The sequence below is a fragment of the Crocuta crocuta genome, unplaced genomic scaffold (genome assembly GCF_008692635.1).
Source record: "Crocuta crocuta isolate KB4526 unplaced genomic scaffold, BGI_CrCroc_1.0 scaffold317, whole genome shotgun sequence".
Classification (NCBI taxonomy): domain Eukaryota; kingdom Metazoa; phylum Chordata; class Mammalia; order Carnivora; family Hyaenidae; genus Crocuta; species Crocuta crocuta.
In genome coordinates, this window is record NW_027530984.1 from 4278785 (window position 1) to 4303624 (window position 24840).

Here is a 24840-nt window from a genome sequence, read left to right on the forward strand (position 1 = left end):
AATCTTCCCATAATATAGAAGTTATTTAATTATCTTTAAATATCAAAAACATATATGTTTAAATATATATATATATATATAATTTATAAAACTTAAAGGCAATTTGGCATTTCCTATCTTAAATGAATTCTGATGGAGAATTCTGCAATCTATGATAGACATTTTTCTGGCCAGAATCTTTCTAATAACAATACTTGTATGACAAACTATAGAACAAAGAAGGGCACACTATAGGTCCAGACATATTTGAGTTCAAAGGCAAACCCCTACTAGCCCTGTGACTTTAAACGGTAATTACTACTCTGATTTGAAATCTCTGATTCTTCATCTTTGTGAAATGGAGATAGCACTTTTCCTCATTAGTTGATGATAAAGTTTAAATGAGAAAATGAACATAAATCTTATAAAATATAGACCTGCACTAAGTATGCAACAACATTATAAAATAGTTAATTGTGACTTTTATCAAATAATTGGCACTCCAGAAAAGTCTGCCAGGTATTTTGTAGGAAGAATTCTTTTTTTTTTTTCTATGTTTATGTATTTATTTTTGAGAGAGAGAGACAGCATGAGCAGGGGAGGGTCAAAGAGAGAGAGGGAGATACAGAATCTGAAACAGGCTCCAGGCTCTGAGCTAGCTGTCAGCACAGAGCCCGACGCGGGGCTTGAACCCACGACCAGGAGATCATGACCTGAGATGAAGTCGGACGCTTAACTGACTGAGCCACCCAGGTGCCTCAGTAGGAAGAATTCTTAAATGAGGTTGGAATAAGCAGAGTCAAAAGTAAATCAAGGGTCACCTAATCCAAACATCATGACTCTGTGATATAAATATCTTTCACTGACAGTTAAAAAGCTTAAATATTGACTACTCTGCTTTGAGGAGATTTACCTTATTATCTACAAAATTATTTTGCATTTTTAAGAGACTTCTGGCCACTATTGCCTCATATGCAGACTATGATGTGAAATTTTCTTTTTTTTAAACAATTTTATTAAAAAGAATTTTAAATATTTTTTAAAATTTATTTCTGAGAGACAGACAGAGAGACGGTGTGAGCAGGGGAGGGTCAGAGAGAGAGAGGGAGATACAGAATCTGAAATGGGCTCCAGGCTCTGAGCTGTCAGCACAGAGCCCGGCACAGGGATCGAACCCACAAACTATGACATTATGACCTGAGCCAAAGTCGGCCGCCCAACCGACTGAGCCACCCAGGCACCCCTGATGTGAAATTTTCTAATTAGACGCTTTTATTTTCAACTACCTTATATTATTCATAATAATACCCATAATTGGTGACATTTATAAGTCATTTACTCTGTATCTGGTTCTGTACTAAAATCTTTACTTCAGATTGCCTTATACAATCTTTAAAACACCCCAAGTGGATATTCTTACCCACCACACTCCACAGGGTTATACACTGAAATTTGGGGAAGACTGTTCATTATGTGGCAGGTACCGTTCTAAGCCTTGTATAAATATCAACTTATTTCATCTTCAAAATAGCCTTAGGAGGCAGCTTCTGTTACTATCAGCCCTATCTTAAAGATTAGGAAATCAAGGTTCAGAGTCTTTAAATACATTACCCAATGTCACTTGGGTAACAAAGGACATTATCAAGATTCCAACCCAGGCAAATTGGCTCCTGGGGTCCTCTACTCAACAACACAAGATGTTGTTTCTGAACAATGGTAAAACACACGGACTTTACAGCCCATATTCTTAGCTACTTGGCTATATTACCTCTGTTTTATCATTTCCATTTTAAGAAAGGCAAACAGAAAGTCAGAGGTAGGAGAATGTAGCAAGGCCACACAACTGATCCATACTTAAACCCATAGGCTGTGTTGCTTCCTTTTTTTAATAGTGAGAGTCACATTTTCAAATGGAAACCACCAAATTTGTGCCCAGTGGATACTTTTATGACAAACAAAAAAATCACAAAAGTCTATTGCTACTTCTAAAAACATGCTTGCTAACCCAGCAGGCACAATCTTTCTGCTTAGATTTACACTTTCCCATGAAATCCATTTGTGGTGATTTGAAATGACTGATGCTTCTACAGAATATATTGGAGATGCACATGGGTGCTGAGTATGACATACTTTTAGCACTTTATGATTTTTCTCACATATTTGAAATGTGGATCATGATTTTGACATCCTAAATTTCCATTTGTCACACAGGGACTCTGGAGTTAAGAGCTGAATCCCATCTGATCCAAATACAAAGGTTTTTAAATGAATTACTGCTACCAAAGGCAGAAAAGCAGGCTTGAAAAAGAACTGAGAGATAGTAATTTTAAACTTGCTTCACTGAGTATGTAAAGCACCAGAAAAGCACTTAGATTTTTCACTGAAGGAAAATAAACTTATATTCCTTACATAAAAAACCTGCACATTTAATAAACTTAATATATTTTTAAGGTACATAAATATTGACCCTTACTTAATTATAGTAGGTACTACTTCCTATTCAGAAAATGTCTTTCCTGTTATTGAACTGCCTATCTAGAGAAAGGGCACACATTATTCCTCCCTAAGCATCTCCTCACAGAAAAGACCATGAATAAAAATAGAGGCAAAGCAGTGACTGACATATTTCTAATTGATTAAAACAAACCACACAATAGGCAAAAATGTGCTATTTTTATAACTGTATAGGAGAATAAATATTTTAAGATATAGCATATATTGGCATATTTTAATACATATAAAATAAGTATAACACAAAAACTAATAAATAAAGCATACATATAATAATTATATAGATCACTATGTTTGCTTACAAACTTAAGCTTATCCATAGAAAAGTAATATAAATTGTATGCTGGGAAACCAATGCCTTGTAAACAACATTTAGGAAAACAGTTACAAGGTGCCGGAATATACAGCAAACATACACATTATCCCTATTATTTTTCTCAACTCTTTAACGTAGATACTATTATTCCTATTGGACAGCTGAAGAAAATGAGACTATGAGATGCTAAGAAACTCGCCCAAAGTCACACAACTGGTAAGCGTCAGAGCACGGCATTAAACCCACATGTGTGTGATTCTAGAGTCTGCTCCTTTAGCCATTTGGATGTACTTTCTCCCAAGGGTGAGAAGAAAACTATCTGTAAACATTATAAAACTGAGAATTATTTTAAAAGACTAATAATAAAAATGGTAATAGTAGTAGTAGTAGTACTAGTAGTACTAGTAGTGCTAGTACTAGACACAGGACAAAGTCATGGCATTGGGGCTTTATTTTGCCTTTGAGAACAAGTAAGCGAACTTTCTAAGGCCTCAAGTTCTTGAAAAGAGACAAGAGGGCAGAAGAGGGGAAGAGGAAGCAGGATAAGAATAGATGATATGGGTTTTTATTCTTAAAAAATGAAATTTTAGGCCTTTATCTTCAGAATGAAACATTATTCCCAAACGACCATGTAAAACACAACTCTAGTAGCCTAACTGCTCACACTGAGCATGAAGACCCGCAGAGGCTCACAGCTGTGGACGGGAAAGGCCACCTTACCTGTAAATGAAGGGCGCCACCGTGGCGGTGTTAGGGTGGCTGTGTTGCTGCTGCTGCGGCAAGTGGACGGCGCCATTCCCCGTGGTCTGCCCGCTGCCCTGTGCCCCTGGCACAGCACAGGGCCCAGCGGGAGACGCGTGGCTGGCTTCCCTTCCTTCCAAAGGGGCAGGGCAACTGGACGTGCTCGCTTTGTCAGTGGTAACGGGCTTAGGTAAGGACTGGGAAGGGCTTCCCTTGGTAGTCCTGAATTTTTCTGACTCTTTGCTCACTGCACTGCCAGGTGAAATGGTTTGCTTTGCTGTTGGCACCTTCGAGCCTGGTTTTGGAATGCCGCTGGAAGAGGGGATTAAGCTTTCTTTCTTGGCTGCTGTCGTCTTGCTACCCTTTGGGATCAAGCTTGCGATTTTAGAGGTCTTTTTTGGAGCCGTCTCTGTCACCTGATCCTTCTCGTCCTTGACTGGTTTTTCAGTGCAAACTTTATTTTTGTCCCTGTTCTTTTCCTCTTTTTCCTTTGGCTGTAGCAAAGACTTTTTATTGCTGAGGTTTTTGCTTCCAGCTTTTGGAGGAGCTAATTTAGGTGACACTTTGGGGCTGCTACTGGTTGAGCCACCGCTATTCAGGCCACTGCTAAAACCTTCCATTTCACCAGATTCAGAAAAGGCATCGTCATCCTTCCCACCATCACTGGGCCCTGAACTGGGAGACTGTGGGGCGCGTAAAGCAGTCCGGGCATTGACTAGCTTGAATTTTTCAAGCATGGATTTCTGTCCCGAGGGAGCTGCTTTGACCCCTTCTGGGGGCTTTAGTCTGTCTGCAGATGGTGTGGGAGAGGTGGCTGGGCTTGGCTGCTTCACGGTCAACATGGTGGAGGTGGCGCTGTGCTTGACATTCATGGACTTGCTGCGCCAGGGTTTGCTGGCGCTTGGAGAAGGGATGGCAGATGCAGGGGGCTGCCCAGCAATGCCAGGGGGCTGTGTGTTACCATTTACACCTGAAGATGGTTGAGGTCCTTTGGAGGAATCTGGACATGAAGAAAAAAATAATGAAGAAAAGGATGATTACTTTTGATCATTTTATATCACACCACTGAGTACGTCTAACTACAGACACAGGAAAGTATCTCTCCTGTAAGCTAAAAATAGACATGCTATGTGGCATCAGTCACTCTTGTGATATGACTGTTTTTATACCATATATCAAAAATTCAGAATCTGAGAGCCAGTGTTTTTAGAAAACATTTTTTCCCTTCTAAAATTATTCTAACCCAAATGAAGTAGCGAAGTTCATTTGGGTTAGAAACCCTATCCTTTACTTAAGTAGTCCTTTGTATTTTTTCCAATTACTGCTGCAGTTCATAGCACTAAACTGATATTCCACAGAGCCTTATAAAATATGTTATATGATAAATGTTGAGAAATTATTTTAACCTGCAGGAGAATAGCTTATTGTTATCTGCTTAAATGTGCTTATGAATCATGACTTAGGTCTCAGTTAACATTGTTTCCTTTAATCTGTATTAAAAAAATCCCATTGAAACCTATGCTTATGTGGGTCAGATAACATACCAAGATACACACACACATTATACAGATGAGATATGTAAATATACATTATATATAACATAAAATATATAATATATAATACAATATATATTACATATATCACATATAATTTAATATATTTACATATATTAACATATATTACAAAATATATATTATATATGCAATATAAACTGCATATAATTATATAATTCTTATAACAACCCCATAAGGTATGCCTGATATTATTGATATCAATATTATTATATTGATATTATTCCTCTTTCACATATAAAAACTGCATAACTTATTCAAAGTCATTCATTCTGGATTTGAACACAATTCAGAACTGGTGCTCTTAACCAGCATACCTCCTGAAGTGATCTGAACAAACTTTAAATATTAATTTAAAAAATACTACTTTTGAGGGGCTAGGAGAAAAGGCCTTGTTCTATAAATACTTTATAATGCATGCATTTACTTACTTTACTTATTTCCACTCAGAAATCTCATTATGGTATGAACTGTTATATTACTGTTCTAAGAGTGAATAATGCCTGATTAAAAGTCTCATTTTTAAGAATGAAAAATTAAATCAAGAAAGAGATTTTATTTTTTTATTTAAAAAATGTTTTATTTATTTCTGAGAGAGAGAGAGAGACAGTCAGAGAAACAGAGAGAGAGAGAGAGAGAGCATGAACAGGGGAGGGTCAGAGAGAGAGAGGGAGATACAAAATCTGAAGCAGGCTCCAGGCTCTGAGCTATCAGCACAGAGCCCGTTGCAGGGCTGGAACTCACAAGCTGTGAGATCATGACCTGAGCCGAAGTCAGATGCTTAACCAACTGAACCACCCAGGTGCCCCAAGAAAGAGATTTTACAACAGGGCATGGAATAGAAAGAACTGAGCTGGAGAAAGTTGCAGGGCTGGAACTCACAAGCTGTGAGATCATGACCTGAGCCGAAGTCAGATGCTTAACCAGCTGAACCACCCAGGTGCCCCAAGAAAGAGATTTTAAAACAGGGCATAGAATAGAAAGAACTGAGCTTGGAGTTTAAAGGCCTCAGTATAAATGGTAATTAACATTGAGGAACACTATAATTCTGGTCATCTACTTTAAGTTTCATCTACCATAAATGCCTCCTGCTTTCATCTTTTTTTTTTTGAGACATGAAATGATCAGTGATCAAATTAGATATTTATATAACAGAGGCATCACTGAGGAGTGGTAACACACTAGACATTGACAAATAAATGCAGAGGTGTTTTTGATAAAATGTCCAATGGAAGTATTTTATAAATAATATCCTTTTCATAATATTTGGGAATTGGAGTCCATTCAATTTCATCAAATATTCACAGCTATAAAACTACAATTATTTTATTTTTAAATGTTTTCTTCAAAATGCAAGAAAAATGATATATAATCAAGCCAATCTGTAGCAAATACTACTTTTATCCATTTTTCAGAAAAGGAAACTAATTCACCAAAAGAGAAAATAAAGAAATTAGAGACACAAAAAGAAGTTAAATTATTAGTTGAGTATTTGTGTGAGTTAGCTTTTTAAAATAAGGGTCTCTAAAATGATATAATAGATTTGTGAAAATTATATTAACAAGAATAGACAGATGTATTTTATAGGTAATATTTACTGTTTCTTCCAAATTTTTATTTAAACTTAGTTAACATACAGTGTAATATTAGTTTCAGATCTAAGATTTTGTGATTTATCACTTACAATAAACAGTGCTCATCACAAGTACCCTCCTTAATATTTCTTTTAAAAACTGGTATACCAACATTAATTCTAATCTCATTACCTTTCTACATTTCCATATTTCAACTGCAGAAGTTAATGTAAGACTGTACATATGTACTTTATATTAAAACAAAATAGTTTACTGAAAAGTCAAAATGCTTGCATGACATATTTAAATTGTAGAGCCTATGATGATAAATTGGTGCTTTTCAATATTCAGGTAATATCTATAATTATGTCATTTCTAGAATATTTGTAGAAATCCTTTAGGTTCATATATAAACACTAAGGTGTTCTGAAAAACAGTAGGAATATCAACAAATTCAGGACAAACAAATCCAACAAGTTTCAAAATAACCAAGGACTCAAATACATTCACTCTGTGTTAATGGATTTCAGTCTTTTACTTCAATCTCTTTTAAGTACAGGTAGTCCAAATTTATTTCACTTACACATTAAGATCCCTTTTAGAGACTGATAATATTTCACCAAAATTTGATTCATTCTCAGTAGCAGAATGAGCACAATGACTACCTAGAGGTAGAAATGCCTACCAGATATTTATTCAGAATAATTTCTATTTATTGGTCAGGTGTCAACTTTGACCTCACTTCCTCTGGGTGGGGGGGGGGCAACAAAAAACAAACAAACAAAAAACCAGTAGCTCTCCCCACCCCCATTTCTGATCATCCCAACGTCAAGTCTGGATCAGGTGGCTCTTTTACATTTTTCCAGAGCTTATTATTTTCTGTCTTATAAACATGATTACTCCAGTGTAATTGCCTGTTTCCTAAAGTACACTTTACGTTCCATTAAAACAAAGACCAAGTCTGTTATTATGCACAGAATGTCTAACACCCTAAGTGTTTTGCATAGAGGTTCTCAAACTTTAATGTGCACAGAAGTTAGTGGGGGTCCTACTGAGTACACACCACATTGTGATTCTGTAGATAAGCTATGAGCCCTGAGACCCGGCATTTCAAAATAGGCTCCAGATGCTGCTGCTGCTGGTCACAAACCATGTTTTGAGTAACAAAGGTTGAAAAGACTTGGAAATCCTGGCAACTGCTGACATTATGAGTTTTCCAGAATTTTTCCTATGCCAGTACCCAATTTGGCTGACTTTGTTAAATATCCCATAGCTGTGAAGCATTAATATTCTTTGCTCTCTGAACTTTCAGAACCTCGGCCAGTTCTGTATTCATGGGATGCTCAGCAATTTGTGGCTAGGGATACTGCAAACAAAAGAAGCCCTCCAGGTTTTCCTGATGGCCACATATTTAGTGTGTACCTTCTTGATATCTGCAACTTGGTTAAGAAGTCAGGAGACTCCTATCCCTGCATGCTGGGGAGCTTTGGTGGGAATGAGAAGAAAAGGTAGAAAAGAATCCACCCAGATGCTTCTTAAGTGTTCTGCCATTCGCTAGATAGACTGCCATAGCAGTTCAAGTACTGAAGAGGAATTTCAACATCACTACTCTCAATAATGAGACAGGAGGGATTCCAAATTATGACAGCCACATCCAAACCATAGTCACCATCACAGCAACAGCTGTAAAATTGTTCTCAGATGAGTACACATATATAAGACACTTCTCTAAGCTCAACTCTAAATCTGTCCCCAGCCTGTCTCTATAGAGCAGCAGGGAGGTGCTCCGGGTCTCATTAAGAGGGCAAATCATAGGCTGCTGTGCATTAGGAAGGCACTGGAATAATAAGCTCCCCGGACTCTTCCCAACAAAGGTTGCACAACAGCAGCCACTGAAATGGCAGGGTCTGTAGCTCCTACAGTGTGGGGGTTGCCACAAATTCTAGTTTTTATGCAATTTTCATGTTCAATATTAAGTAGCCTGGTCTCACAGATATATTTCTGAATGTTAATAACTCAGCTTCTGACTATGAATGGGTTACCTGGGTAAGAGGAAAGAGATATCTAATGCCATCTTTAAAGGCATTATTGCAATGGGTCTGTCTTGAATTTGCAGGACCTATCTCTGTCTATAGCTCTGGCTTCTTGTCTCTTGCCTCTAAAAAGAAATTTTTGGAAAGCCTGGGTGGCTCATTTGGTTAGGCATCCGACTTTAGCTCAGGTCATGATCTCCCAGTTCGTGAGTCTGTGCCCCATATCAGGCTCTGTGCTGACAGCTCACAGCCTGGTGCCTGCTTTGGAATCCCTGCCCCTCTCCTACTCATCTTCTGTCTCTATCTCTCAAAAACTAAACAAATGTTAAAAAATTAATGACATAATTTCTTCCACTTGCTCTCCTTTCTTTCCTCCCCTTCCTCCACCATCATCAACCCCACTACAATCAAATAATATTATTTATCAACTGCTTACTTTTTCCAAGTCCTGTGATACATGGTATCACCTTTAAAGCTCTTCATATATGGGATTTCACTTACACCCATAATAGTCTGTAATATACTTGTGATTTCTTTTGTTATAAATGGGAAAGCTGAAACTTAAAAAGAGAAAGTAACTTGTTCCAATTCACACATATAGTAAAACTCAGAAAAGAGAAAAAGCAAAATTAGGCATCAGGTTTTTCTGACTCCAAATTTTGGAGGCTTTTCACTCTTTCTTCCCCATATGTTCACTGCATGCCCAGAAATTCTGTTGGTATGGCTCTCTAGAAAGCCACGTTTGCCACAACAGTGAAGTTAATTGGGTAACTCCTTGAAGCATGGTGTCTTTCCTTTTCGAGAAGCAGAATACAAATGGGGAGAACATTATAGGAGACACCCTCTACTTGGTACATTACATATTAACTCCTTGGGCACCCTACTTGCACTATCCTGCTGAGTTGATCTACGGATAGATTTAATTCATGCTCAGAAGACATGTAAATTGACAGAGTTAATTTTTAGTTATCTCATCTTTAAAATATACCACTGATGACCCGGAAAAAATGCTAATCTAGTTCTAAAATTAATACATGTTGATAACTGTCGCAGTCACACAGCATATGGTTAAGTTTAGATATGACATTTTTCTGTGGAACTTCGGCTGGCTTTAGAGTTTCGCACCACGTTGTCAACAGTGAGAGAGGACACAGGGACAGTCCTTAACCTATTTACCTCTTCTTCCTCCCTGAAGAGTATGCTGCTCAGAGGGAAGCAAACTAGCTTTCAACTTACAAAGTAACACCGAAATAACAAAAATAATGACAATAGCACCATTCATTTTGAAGTATTCACTGTGTAGCAGACCTTATGCCCCTTGATATACAGGGTCTCTGCTAAAACCTGGGCAACTTTACCATCACAGGTCATTGGGAGAGGAAGAAAATGATTTATTGAAGTGACCATGGCAACTAGTTAATTTAGACTCCCATTTCACAATCACATACCAAAATACAGTCGAACATTTTAAAAAGTAAAAAGAAGAAAATGTAGGATTCAAATCCAAATATGTCTTGATACCAACCGGTCCCTTGTTCACCTCACCACACTATCTTCCATGAATGAGTGCTTGTGCAATGTCTCCAAGAACTTTCTGATGACTTAACAGAAACATGGAACAGTATTACTGGAACCCTAGAGGTGCTGTCCATCCTGCACATGCGTATATTGTACCACTTGAAATGTTACAGTGCCACTTTGTGGAGCATTGTGAAATTTAGGGAAACTTCTAGTAGTTTTTTTTTTAAGTATACAATTTATGTACTGGCATACATAAAATGTGTACACCTCAATATGTGAGCATTTACACATAAGCAAACAACATATATTCTCAAGTCTATCGATTCACATCACCTAATATATGTACTAAATTATGTTACCTCATGAACATCCCTAAGAGTAACCTTCAATTTTCATGTAACATTATATTTTACACTTCTATAAGTATCAAGGAAATAAAGCAAAAAGTCATGATGGAGCACATAATTAAATCACTAGTAAAGCAATGTAATAAGTAAAACATAAATGTATTGTCTTGAAAACAGTTTAGTAATGTATAGAGCACATTGAGTACTTAAGAACCACATAGCTATGTTTTTGTAGTCAAAAATTCCAAGACTAATGCAACATTCACATTAAGCTTTACAGTTTTAAAAAGTTCAAATCCAATGCTGCCAAAATCTCAGTATCAGTCCTATTAAATCTATGTAGAGTAAATTAAAGTGAACACGGCCACACCAGAAGGCACTTCATTAGGGTCCAGGAGAACAGAAAAGATATCTCTTTAGTAGATATGCAAGTACAGTGTAAGAATCACTTGGGAGAAACAATAAAAAGATGGCAAAATACCCTCTGGTACTGTGGCATGTTTCTTAGCAACATAGAAAAACAATGCTCTGCTAACGAAACTGTCAAGCAATAATTGTTTACAGATCATATTTCAGAAACTGAATTCCACATAAACTAGGGATATTTACATTCCTAATAATATTAAGCTGTGTCACCTTTTACGTAATTAATACTCATATTTTATACAAGAATGATTTCTTAAGATAATTTGCTTCAAGCATATAATATCTCAATGAACCAGGGCATCATTTTCATAATGATTTCCACTGAACGGGAATTTAATTTTTCTTTAAAGCATAGAAAAGTCTATAGTGTATGGGCAAAGTGATATATGCTGGGGTCAGAACATAATATTCACTGTCAATATCTGAATGGCAGTTCATCAAGAGAAGAGATTTGGACTCTCAGAAGAAATGCTTCTCTACAAACCGAGCTATCTTCATTTTCCCATTTATTCTGAAACAATTGTTCCCGCTTTCAATTTTAACCGAGGGTGAGATGGCATCGCCCCCAAATGTAACAACGTTTCTTTCCCGCTTTCTCTGCAAGCAAGCATCTATGGCCATGTTCACTGACATTTAACTCATTTGCTAAAATGGTAAAATGATTACTCTCTTTTTAAAATTGTTTTATTATTAAAATTATGTTAGAGGTATCTTTGGAAGTTTGTGACTCTCTACTGATTTCCTTTTATTAGATAAGTCACAGAATTTGCAAGTAAGTTAGTTTTACAATGTCATACATGTGAAAAGCTGTGCTTTCACAGTGTGTCTTTTAATAGAGAACTGAACCTGTTTTAATTGCGAATAAATTTTTATTATCAATGGCAAATTCTAGAGATTCTTCAAGTGTTCAAAAAGAAGCTACAAAGTACACCTTCACTTTGAAGCATTTCAGGGAGCACATTGCAGATAATTTGGATAATCCTTCATGTAAAATATCTTGTTATTAAATTTAAATATTATAACTTCTAACAACTAAAGAAAGGAATAGCAATTATTTAGAATATTCAAGTTAGTATTTCCTGAATTATGTCATAATACTATCACCTTTGAAAAATCTTATTCAATGCTCCTCTTACTTTACCATATCTAGGATATGTATGCAAACTAGCCTGTGATAGAGATAAGCTTGTCAGCAGAAAGAATCTTACATTTTAATATAAATTATACTACCACTATAAATATGACAAAAAGGTTAAGTATAACATTCTTATCAAAAATATATACCACTAAAAAGTAAAATATAAAGTTTCATTTGTGATGTTTATTATTGTTTTACTTGCTCTTATAATTTAAGATAATATTTTAGAAAATACAATGACAGAATGATTAATTTTGAAACACTGAAGGGCACTTGGCTGGCTCAGTTGGTAGAGTGCATGATTCTTGATCTTGGTGTTGTGAGTTTGAGCCCCACAGTGGGTGTGACTACTTAAAACAAACAAACAAACAAACAAACAAAATATTTTAAAGAAAAGAAACATTGATATTGAATATATTCATAAAGTTGTAATTCCAAGTTAATAGAAAATACTATGTAGCAATCATATGATGCAATTTATGTTTCAGTAATTATTGACAGTCTTCAGACATTTAATGCCTATACTGAACATATTATAAATATTTGTGAAGGTGTGATCATGCACTTTAAATGGTTTTAGATTTTTAATTAGTTGGAATCAAAAGTAATGAAACCTGGTATTTTGCTGCAGTTATGGACCTGAGGAAATCTGCTTTACATTGTCAAAAACTTCATAATGTATGTCATCTGTCTCCACCTTGTGGTTGTTGTGAATATTGCTACTTGCTCATTTTGAATACTTCATAGACAAACTTGGAGAGGTTGAATAGCTATGCAAAAATAGAAATGCTGTTTCCCTTTAGATTTTTACTTTTAGACACTAGAAATAAAGAAAAGCATTTTACATGACAGAAAAAATCAGATATATCATGATTTCAAAATGTTAGCTCATGTAAAAGCATTTTTTTTCATTTTTTAATGTTTATTTTTTACAGAGAGATAGAGATAGAGAGATAAAGATAGAGATAGAGATAGAGATAGAGAGAGAGAGAGAGAGAGAGAGAGAGAGAGAGAGAGAGAGAGAATAAAGCAGGCTCCAGGCTCTGAGCTATCAGCACAGAGCCCGATGTGGGGCTTGAACTCACAAACCGTGAAATCATGACCTGAGCCCACATTGGACACTCAACCAACTGAGCCACTCAGGTGCCCCACCTAAAAGCATTTCTAAATCTCTGCCAATGTTATCAGTCATTTCTTGCAAAAATATTAGATAATTGTAGAAGCTCATGGTTAAATTGCATATATGAACAGTTCATTCAACACATCTCTAGGTCTAAACAAACTTTCCCTTAGAATTTCATAGCACATATGGGCTCTGTATGACCCTTTCCAGTAAAGTCACAAAACAAAGAAGAAAACTGTTGCCTCCCTTCTCCTCAGGAAAAGTGTAAGTCCTCAGTAATATTTCTCATGTTCCTGAATCAGAAGCTTTATTCTATATTTTAAAGAAATTTCTAACTTACAATTATACATTATTTTCTTCCCTTTTTCCATCCGATTCAAGAATAGGGGATATTACAGGGTCCCAGCACATTGCTTTACCTTCAGGGATTTATGGTCTGTTCCAATTTTGGTTTTTTGTTTGTTTTAAAATGTTTATTTATTTATTGAGAGAGAGATAGAAAGAGAGAATAGAGAGAAGGAAAGAACATGCACAAGCATGGGAGGGACACAAAGAGGGGGAGAGCGAGAACCCCAAGCAGGCTCCTCGCCTTCAGGGCAGAGCCCCACTTGGGGCTCCATCTCACAAACCACGAGACCATGACCTGAACCGAAATCAAGAGTCAGACACTTAGCTGACTAAGCCACCCAGACGCTCTTGTTCCAGTTTTATTTTAATGGATGGGATATCTTCACAAAAGTGTCCAATTCACAGACTGTCAGTTCATGTCTAAGTTAGAGAAAGCTGCCTAATCATATAATCTAATGAAACAATTTGAAATGATCTAATCTGAGTGATAAACTTCCTATCCGGCTGAGTTTGCCATTCTATTAATTAAGCATATTTGCCACTTACAAACTTCATGTTTTGTTGCATGGAAAGTTAATACTGTAAAGAGAAGTTAAAATTGTAATGGTTTGAAGAAACTACCACAAAATCCAGCTGAAGGCCTTAGTTCCTCACATAGTCACAATGCCTACAACAGTATAGGTTCCCGATTTCCTCATGGTGTTGATGTGTACTGCACATGTTCTCACTTGTACCCATGCTCCACAGTGCAACGGATCAAGCCAGCATCTAGTTAAATGTACACTGTGCAATACAGTGGATTGTGTATCATCTCGTTAGAATATAATTCGCCTTCAACACAGACTTCCACTACGCTTCCTTTCTTCCTGATGATTCTGTGATTTGACATTTCTATTCTGCACTCGTCAAGAAAATAAAACAAACATGGATCATTTGTCTCTTTAGGGAAAACTAAGGTCAGATTCTTTCTGTGCTTTGCTGCTATCAAAGTTTAAATATCCATCCTAATTATGTCTCAATTTCTGATGCTCAAGATACTTCTGGCATTTATGTTAACTGAAGCTAAAGATTCAAATAAGTTTAATATAAATTTATCATTTTATAATAATTGTTCATAATACACAAGAAGACAAAAGAAAATGCTATTTATAGGCAACCTGGAGGAAATGTTTTTGGGAAACAGATTTTATACTTTGGGTATATAATTAACCACTTAAAATTTTTTAATGTTTTATTTATTTTTGAGGGAGAGAGACTGAGTATGAGCAGGGGAGGGGCAGAGGGCAGAGAGAGAGAGAGAGAGAGAGAGAGAGAGAGAGAGAGAATCTAAAGCAGGCTCCAGGCTCTAAGCTATCAGAACAGAGAACAAGAGACCAGGCTCAAACCCATGAACCATGAAATCATGACTTGAGCCGAAGTCTGATGTTTGACTGACTGTGCTGCCCAGGTGCCTCTATAATTAACCACTTTAGAATGGATGAGTTTACTTCCTTAAAATGCTCTTTAGCCATGAAAAGCCTCGAATAAAGCTAGAATTCAGGAGGGGGCAGTTAGAAAAGATGAAACCGCACTGATAAGAACTCCATTCCAAAAGCCATTAACACTGCTCAAATATTGGACTCAGTATGTAATTTACAAGACTAATTCGTTAGCCTCGTGGCATAATGATGTAACAGGCAAACACTTACCTTTTTCATTTCCATTTGCATAATTTGGAGGCTTGTTTTTGTCAATGCTGTTAAAGCTCTGACTTCTCCTATTTAAATTAGAGGCTCCCTGGGCTTTGCTGCTGCTGCCTGCAGCTGGTACCCTAGAGGGACCCGGAAGCCTGAAACAGTATAAGAAGAATTACATCATTATTGTATATTACAAAAAGATAGGGGGTAGGAGGTTCTGAGCAGGGAAGCCTTAATAGGAAAAGCACAATACAGGATGTTCTAAAATCTATTTAGCAGAAAAATGGTGGTTTAAGTGATAAATAGCTAAACACAAGGTTTAAGAATCTTCAGAAAAATCTTTCAATAAGTCTGCCCTCAAATGATACTAACAATGTAGAACAATCAGAAATAAAGTAACCTTTACCTAAAAATAGTCATACTTACCATACCCCTGATAAATAAAACATGGACTTAAAAGTACTATAACAATTACATGAAAAGCAAGGGAAATAACACAAATTTATTATGTTCTCAGGGTATTAATCACCTCTTTGCAGTTGTTATTAAGTTGTGCTTTTCAATGTATGGGGGATTTTTTTTTTTTTTTTTTTGGTCTTAGATAGCTGTATCCTAAGTTAACTTGATAATAACAAGAAGAATAAAGGTATGGGAAAAACTGCTAATTGCCAATGCTTATTGCATATCTAAGGTAGTAAGCTACTCTAATTAAAACATGCTGCAGAGACAAGGTCAGGAGTTAATTTATATTTCACTGGCCTGCCTCATTTTTTTTCCTTTAACTGTTTTACCAAAAATAAGCACTGAGACTCTAGCTGTTTATCTTACAAGTGCGGCCAACTGATCACAGAGGTGATATGACAAGAAAGGATGAAGGTCTCTGAAGAAGCAGAATTCCAACAATAAAACACACCTACAGTGACAGTAACTTCAGCTATTCTTTGTGTATGGAAGACAGGCCATAAGGAAATGTAGGCAGGCTGTCTTAAGATTAGGGTAAGTTTCACATTAGGTTGTGATTCAGAGTAATTTTACATGGACTAACATTAAATACCAATGTAGATAATTTATTTCACTGTTGAAGCAGTTTCCACAATAAAATTTCAAATACTGATCATTTCATGCACTGTGCCTGAAACGTAAAATCACTATATTTTATTATACACTATTGATATATATAATAAACAATCTGCATCAATTAAAAACAGTAATTAGGAACCAATGTTGGTGTCCTACGTCATATTTAAAAATATGATCTAAAGGATGTCAGCATCTTTGCCAGCATTTGCTGCCATCATGTGAATGTCATGGTGTACTGCTCTGTTTCTATTTTAAAAGAAAAAAATCCAGAATTTATAAATGAAGCACTGAAATTTTTACTGTTCTCTTACACTAAATTTTTAACATGAAATAATATTTATATCTGTTAGACTGCTGCACAATACATCACAATTTCAAGGCCGGTTGTTACTATATTAATATTTTAACTCACNTGAATGAATATAATTATATATTATATTACATATAATATAAATTGCATTAATTGTATTATATTATATTACATATATTATCTTCAAAGATTATTAGGAAATAAAGCTCTTAAATACAGTATCTACTTTTAAAAAACAGTAACAGGAAAATGCAAGTACCAGCTTAAAAACAGAAGTTCTGCTTTCTTGGAATACTTGGTAATCAAAATGTTGACTGTATTTTGGAGTTTAAATACATATGGCTAATAAATAGTTCCTTCAGTTGTTTTGCCAATTAGAAGTTGTGTCCTATACACACGAGATTGGAACCTTTTCAATGATTCCAGCATTAACTTTTGCTCAAATGGATCTACAGGGCATGTAAGGACAGCACAATTAACCACAGACACCAAGAACTTGGAGTACCAACGAATGCACTCTGCAGAAAGAACTCAATTAATTCATTTGGCCAAATGTCCCAATCATAATAAATCTGAGGACCATTTCTGCAGACACAGTTACAGACTTAGAAAGTTCATTCCAAACTCCCATGTGTAAACCAATTTTGTTGCAAAACTTGCCCTGCTTGCAATGAAACTTGACCTGTTTCTAGAAAGCAATTAAAATACGTTTTAATCTTTACCGTGACCCATGAAGCCAAATGATCTTCAGTTCTCAGAAGAACAAATTAAAACAAATTAAAAAATCCATTTGCTCTTCTCATTACCCTAATGTGACAGGCAGCCAGAGTTCCAGAATATTCATCAAAGTAATAAAAAGAGAAATAAGAATGAAGCCAAAAAAAAAAAAAAAGACAAAAGAGAGATGTTCTATTAAATCAAAGCACTTAAAATATATTTTATATGCATGAGCCTTAGAAGTGGTAATCAAAAATGCTTATGTACATGACAGGTCAGTGTTCTTTGCACATCCGAATTCATAACATTTTTCTTACTTTTAATTAAATACCCTTTACATTTTTCTCTCCAGAATCATTTTAAATACTATGGAAATGAACACAACTTAGAAAACCAGGGCAAGAGGAAAAGAACATACCTCAAGTCAAGGCATCATAAACAGTCCTTGTGGTCAAACAGTGCATAATATGTATGATACACTATCAGAGCAGTGATCAGGAAGCCACCCCTGAGATACTCCTCCAGTGAGAGAGATGGCACATATAATCAAATAATAATCAGGGCTGCAAAACACATTTGCTATGGCTCCACTCAGCTGCACCATTGTGCCTTTGGTAACTTAACAGTTCTAAAAACACAGCACTTTCAGCACACAGTTATAAACCAGTATTTTCCATAATGCAGTCATTTACTATAACAGACGTCTTTAAAATATGTATGTCATAAAGAAGCAACAGTTTAAACTATTACCGATAAAAGAACATTCCAGGTTAGCTGGTGACCTGGTGCTAACCTTCCCACAAATATCTGCCACTATTTCTCAATTCTGCTTCAAAACATGCAGCAATTAATACATGCCCATCTCAAAAAGCAATTACATTCTAGTTGTGTGACTTCCAGATTCTGTAACCTGGAAAGAATGGGGCCTTCAAATTAATGTTTTCCTTGACTCTCTCTAAGCCTAGAAGCTAGACTTCAGCCCAGTTATAACACTATATATAACAAAACTAAAACAGAAGAAGCCAAAACCCATTTAATGATCTAACACAGACATGCTCATTCCTGAGAATGAGTACGCAAATCCACTTGGAGGAATTCAGTCCTCTCAACTTTTCATCCAGAAGTATGTGATTTATGAAAAATATTTAGAATGATAGGACAAAATATCACTGGGCAGTTACTTTATTATCACTAACAAGCAATAAATTAGAGATATTAACTGACCTAGTAGGCTTTTTTTGACTGGTTGCAATTCCACTGTGATTAGATTGAGTTGCATATCTGGCTGCCAGACTGTATGAGGAGAAACAGAGAAATTGAATTAAAGAGATTCTTTGAACATGGAAAGAAAGCACAAAATTACAAGAAAACTATGAGTTAATGAAATGCAATTGGAACATGTATAAGCATGTATAAAGAATAAATTAATTAGAAAATTATGATAATGCAACACATATACCATGACCTTTGATTAATGAACGCACTATGAAATAATGCTGTGCACCCCTCGTAATACTGTCATCGATGACGTTAAAATTATGGCTGTATGATCTCGTTCATGTTATTTTAAGTAGTAGTTCATCTCATAAAAAATCAATCTTTGTAAATAATTATGAAAACTTTAGGAAGGCTAAAGTCTGACTTTACATGATAAAAAGATTTCTTTTTCAAAAAGGTAAAAATGAACAGAAAAAGTGTGCGGATCATGATTTTTTAATAAGCTCTTCTAACTTGATGCTTTAACCAAAATACTGTCTTGAAAACCAAATGACTAAAATATCTGGTTTCTAACAAATGTATTGTATCTTGAGTCCTAGAATGTTTTAAGGAAGCAAACAATACAAGATGTTTTTCTAAAGAAAGATCTATGCAAAAGTTAAATTGATTAAACTGGAGTTAAGTTCTTCAAAAACAAACTCAACAGCTGTTAATGACTACCTCTGAAAATTCTTGAATTATAATTCTTAATAATTATTTTAATGTTTTGTTTTTTTTTTTTTTTAATTTATTTCTGAGAGAGAGAGACAGCATGAGCAGGGGCAGGTCAGAGAGAGAGGGAGATACAGAATCTGAAACAGGCTCCAGGCTCTGAGCTGGCAGTCAGCACAGAGCCCGATGCGAGGCGCAAACCCACGAACCATGAGATCATGACCTGAGCCAAAGTCAGACACTTAACCGACTGAGCCACTCAGGTGCCCCTAATTCGTAGTTATTATTTTAAATCAAAATCTTTGCTCAAAGACACAAAAGAAAACATTATTTAAACCAAGTTCTAAAGAGCAGTGAATACTTTGCAACCAAAATGAAATTTTGCACTTGAAGTTACACTAACTTTGGAATTACCTGAATGTTGTGAAAATTAGTGTTTTGCAGGCTATGGTCAGGCCCAGTTAGACCTGAAACATGTTCACATACCCTGTGATGGTCATGGATTGATGCCTGAGTGGAGAATCACTTTTCAGGTGAACTGTGAGGACTCTACATGAACCCAGTTGTTGTGCATGCCATTTCCAAGGTCGCCAAGGAAACAGGAACAACATGGGGGTGTTAGAATCAGGGTAAAAGGGTAAATGGAGCCCTGATGCAGTTCATCCAGCTGCTTTGCTGCCAAGTAAAGGGGATTTTAGTCAAGGCAAGGATTTCATACAGTGCTGACATGCTTCCTAAGTTAACTTGCTCCACTAAGTCAGTTTGTGGTAGGGGCAAGAAGACCTTTAGACACTGTCTGGGTAGAAAAGGGTTAAATCCGCATAGCTAAGGAGCTTTTCATAGCACTGATTTTTCACATTTGATCATGTGAATTATTATTGTTCGCACATAATAAAGTCTGTATTCTAATGCCACTGGGCACTGAGACAACTGGTCACAACTGCCGAAACTACCACGAGTGACAATGATATCAGAGAATAATTTAAAAATAAAAACCAAAGTGTGTGAATGAGATATTAATTTAAATCTAAATTTAAGATAAAATACCCAAAGTGAGGGAACATTTTTTTGTGAACTTTTCAGTCTACTTTGTCAATCTAGGAGAAAAGAGACCTACCTCAAGGTTCACTACTATGTCCTATCCTGTACTCGCCAAAATTGAACACACATATGAGCTGGAGAAATGACAATGAAACAATGTATCTTCCTTAAGGGAACTGAAGCCACCTCGTAGGGTTTTCTTCCAGGATTTTAAAGCATTAAAATAATGTCTAGGATGGAAGTGGGTAGGGAGAGAAAATCTAGAGAGGTCAACTGAATTGCTAAAATCAGTGTGGTTTTGTGGTCCACGTGTGTTTTATAATTTATTGTGAGATAATGATATTCTACTTTTGCCTAGATTTTTGTACCAAACCCTCATATTTTAATCCTTTGACACTTGGCTTCTGTTCTGCTTCCCTTGCGCTTCTGAAACTGTCATGTGAGGAACACAGAGTTTTCTTCAATTCTCACCATACTCTAACATCTTGACCAGGTTTCTCACTCTGCCTTTTGGAATCTATCTTTCATAAAGTGTAGCACCAGTGGGCTCACTTGATTTGCCCACCATCATTCTTACCCATTTTCTCTTTCCTGCAATGGGTCCTTTTCCTTTATCAAGGTCTTAAAGGCGTGCATTTTCATATGCCCTTTCTACTCAAACACTGGCATGCATTCTTTCATTTAGCAATTCATTTCTTACCTAAGATTTTAAGTAAAACCTACTATAAAATGGAATTAATGTGTGCATTGCAACCTCAGCCCTCAATACCAACTAAGTAAAAGATGCCCATTTTCATGATCTTCAAAGTCACCACATTGAACATCATTTTCCTTCTTTTATCCCCCAAGTCTTAATCAGATCCTTCCTCTAACTTCTTGATTTCTATTCACGGGATCATCATTTTCTTTAGTCTGATGGGCTTGAAACCTCAATAGTTGACTCTTTTCTTCTTCCTTTTAATTACTGCAGATATGCATTCAGGAGGCTGTCACACGGATCCAGCCTCTATAAATCCATTTGCATCTATGTTCTCTCAATTTCCTTGTTCACTGCACTAACTCAAGCTCCCAGTACTTCCCACAATGCTTTTGCCTCCTTCTCTTTTTCTTAATCTTCTACCTGGCTCTGGCTCCACACTCAGTAGAAAAACACCTCACTTTTTTCTCTTACAGTGCTTATAGTACCATATCCCAAGTTTCATATGCACAAACAGTCTACTAATAGAGCAAGTGAGGAGGTACAGGTAATAACAACTTATTGGTGAAACAGACACAAGGGACATGTAGACACAGCTCTGAGGCAAGATGCAGTAGATAAATTGAATCAGAACATCATTAAACTAGGAATTTTTAAAACATATAGATTGAAGATTGTGTATTTTTTTTCCAGGGAAGACTGTCCAATGAGACTTCTTCTAGCTAATAGGTGGTAAAAACATCAGAAACAGAAGCACAAAAATATTTCGAGACTCATCGTGGGTTCTCCTAAAAGAAGTATCTGCTCATCTATCTGATAAAGTAAAATATCAAGGGAATGCTTTTTATTCCCTAACATGGAAGACAAGAGGAGGAAAGTTGAGGCAATCAATTTAACTTAAAAAAAAACAAAAAACAAAAAACAAAAAACAGTAAAACTCATCTGGTGTTCAATACACAGAAAGATCCAAACTACCAGACCTTTCTAATCTACCTGCAGTGCAAATCCCCATGTTGAACTATAATATCCACTGTTATGAGGAAAGAAAGCTTCTCAGAGTAAACAGATGCTGATTGTGACTTACTCATTTTTACTAACTGCTCCAACCTTGCCAGTCAAAGTGTTGTCCAAAGACCAACAAAACTGGCATTATCTGGAAGTTTTTAAGAAATATACTGCATCTCAGGTCTCATTTGCATTTTAACAGGATTCTTATGCATAATAAAATTGAAAAAGCTGTGCTCTACACAATACTCACAAATGTTCAGTCTTGGAGGAAAAAACCTGGTTTCTAAAGTCAAACAGCATAATGTAAACATTTCAAACCATGCCTCATCTTCTATCCTGCAATGGCTTTAGATACTGTTGATACCCTCCTTCCAGAAATCCTCACTCACTTAGGTTCCTAATGCAACAGCTACCTCTCTAGCTACTCTTTCCTTGCCAAATACAGCTTGACTCACTATCTCCCCCCACTAAATTTTGCACTATTATCATGAATATTTTCAAAATTGTAATCTTAGGCAACAGGCAATCTATTCCTCTATTCTTTTTACCTGGGGTCTACATTCTATACTCAAATCTCAGTCCTAAACTCAGAGTCTCTTTCCTTTCCTAAATATCATCTTGACATCCCCTAGATACTATACCTGGATCTATTCACCTAGATTTCTCCCAGTATTCCCAAAATGTTCATAACAACTCATTCTCCTTCTTTCAAACCATCCTCTCTGACTTTGTTATGTAATTTGACTGTCACCATTTTCTCCATTGAACAGTATGGCGTTGTCTTCATCATTACCTACTACTTTCTTTCCCTGAAAATCATCTCTCTCACAGAGCCTAATAATACCTCTTCTTTGTTATCAGTCCATATTTATTTCCAGACAAATCAAATCATTCTTCTCATAATCAACAGAATGAACTTTCCCAAGACAGAATAAATGACAACCCCTTTTTCTGAAATTGCTGTTGACTCCTTACTGTCCACAGGATACAATCCAAGCCCTGTGGCTTGGTTTACAGTGTTTCAGTATGTTTCCTCAGTCTCTTATGGCTTCATCTCCTCTGCACATCTCTGCTCTGTGTTCTCCACTGTCACCACATCTCTGCTCCTTGTCTACGGCCTCTTCTCTCGTGGGCCCATGGCTCTTCATGAGGTTTCCTTCTTCTGAAATACCAGTCCTTCTCTTCACTACATTATAAAATCTTCCTGCTGCTTCAAAGTCCTGCTCAAATGTCACCTTTTGTTGAAGCATCTCTCAGGTTTCCCAGAGTTTTAGTTTTGTCCTTCCTGGTCCACAGGTCTTAATTCTTCTCTAATTATTAGGTTAATACGGGAATTTATCATGGTATTTGTCTGTGTCCTGAGCAGATTGTATTGTTCACTATGACAGAAATTATGCTACATCCACTTTTGTATTCTCAATTCCTCCCATGGGGTTAGTCTGTGTTTAATAACTAAATAATTGACCAATATTAACTGAGTATTATTATCAAACAATGATATGTTACATCCCTGTCTTTTATGCAGGAAGAATCATTTTAAGAATGTATATATCAGATTCTGAAAAAAAAAAAAGAATGGCTATATCATATATAATATACTTATACTATAATATAAGTATATTAAAGGATGGCACAAAAAGACACTCATTTTCATTGTGTCCTTAGTAAGTGACCAGCAGTTTACATTTATTTTCTCACTTGTTCCTTACGATAGTCCGGTGAAACTCTGTTCCTTTTTTTAAAAAATCTTTTTATGTCTATTTATTTTTGAGAGACAGAGATGGACACAGCATGAGTCGGGAAGGGGCAGAAAGAGAGGGAGACACAGAATCTGAAGCAGGCTCCAGGCTCTGAGTTGACTGCACAGAGTCTGATGCGGGGCTCAAACCCACAAACTGTGAGATCATGACCTGAGCTGAAGTTGGATGCCTAACCGACTGAGCCACCCAGGTGCCCCCGAAACTCTATTCCTGACTGAAAATATGAAACTAAAGATTTTAGACATTCACTTATATGTATACATTATACATCTTAAAAATAACAGTACTAAAATTTGAACTTTGGTCTGTTAGATACTATACAATCTGTGATGTGCTTTATTATACTATATAGTTTTCTTGCAAAATGATTACTAATGGCAATAAATATTTTAATGCTTCTTTTTCTATTAATTCTTTGCCTTATAGATTTATATATCTAAAATGATGATGATAATAATAATAATAATAATAAGTATTATTATTATTATTTCATTACTGCTACAAAATAGCAACTCTTCCAGTATCAAAGACATTGACTTTCAAAAAATATTCTTTTGCATTCAGATAGACAATATTAATGATTTAATTCAATGGGTCACTTTATATAGAAATTTAGAATAATTGACCAATATTAACAATAATTAACCAATATGAAAGGCAATAATGCAATTTGAGAGAGAAAGATACTTTTAGCACCAAAACAACTCTTCTCAAAATTCTTCCAAGTAAACAAAATCTCTTAAAGTGTTAAGCAACATTTAATCAGGGCTATGNATGATTAATCAGTCAATCACAGAATTCTTTTCTATTGAGTCCTGCGTTAGTTTCAAAATCCTTGGCCAGGATTCAGGCAATCCTTATTAATCGAGAGTATTAGAATTAGAATAAAAACTTATTTGAATCTCTTTATTGTCTTGTCAAAATATTAAGAAGATTTGAGGGGCTCAGTACAGAATTTTGTAGAAGATTCTATTTTTATTATAGTTATTTGAGC

At 35.9% G+C, this 24840-nt stretch overlaps 1 protein-coding gene across 1 annotated transcript in view; it reads right to left on the bottom strand.

Annotated features, from left to right (window-relative positions):
* NAV3 (neuron navigator 3) overlaps nt 1-24840 on the bottom strand; it is a 256522-nt gene that overhangs the window by 194044 nt on the left and 37638 nt on the right. Inside the window, exons 5-6 of the mRNA XM_077770208.1 lie at nt 15317-15456; nt 3527-4547 (exon numbers count right to left, since the gene is read on the bottom strand). Of these exons, the coding sequence (XP_077626334.1) occupies nt 3527-4547; nt 15317-15456 (1161 nt within the window). The remainder of the gene's footprint in view (nt 1-3526; nt 4548-15316; nt 15457-24840) is intronic.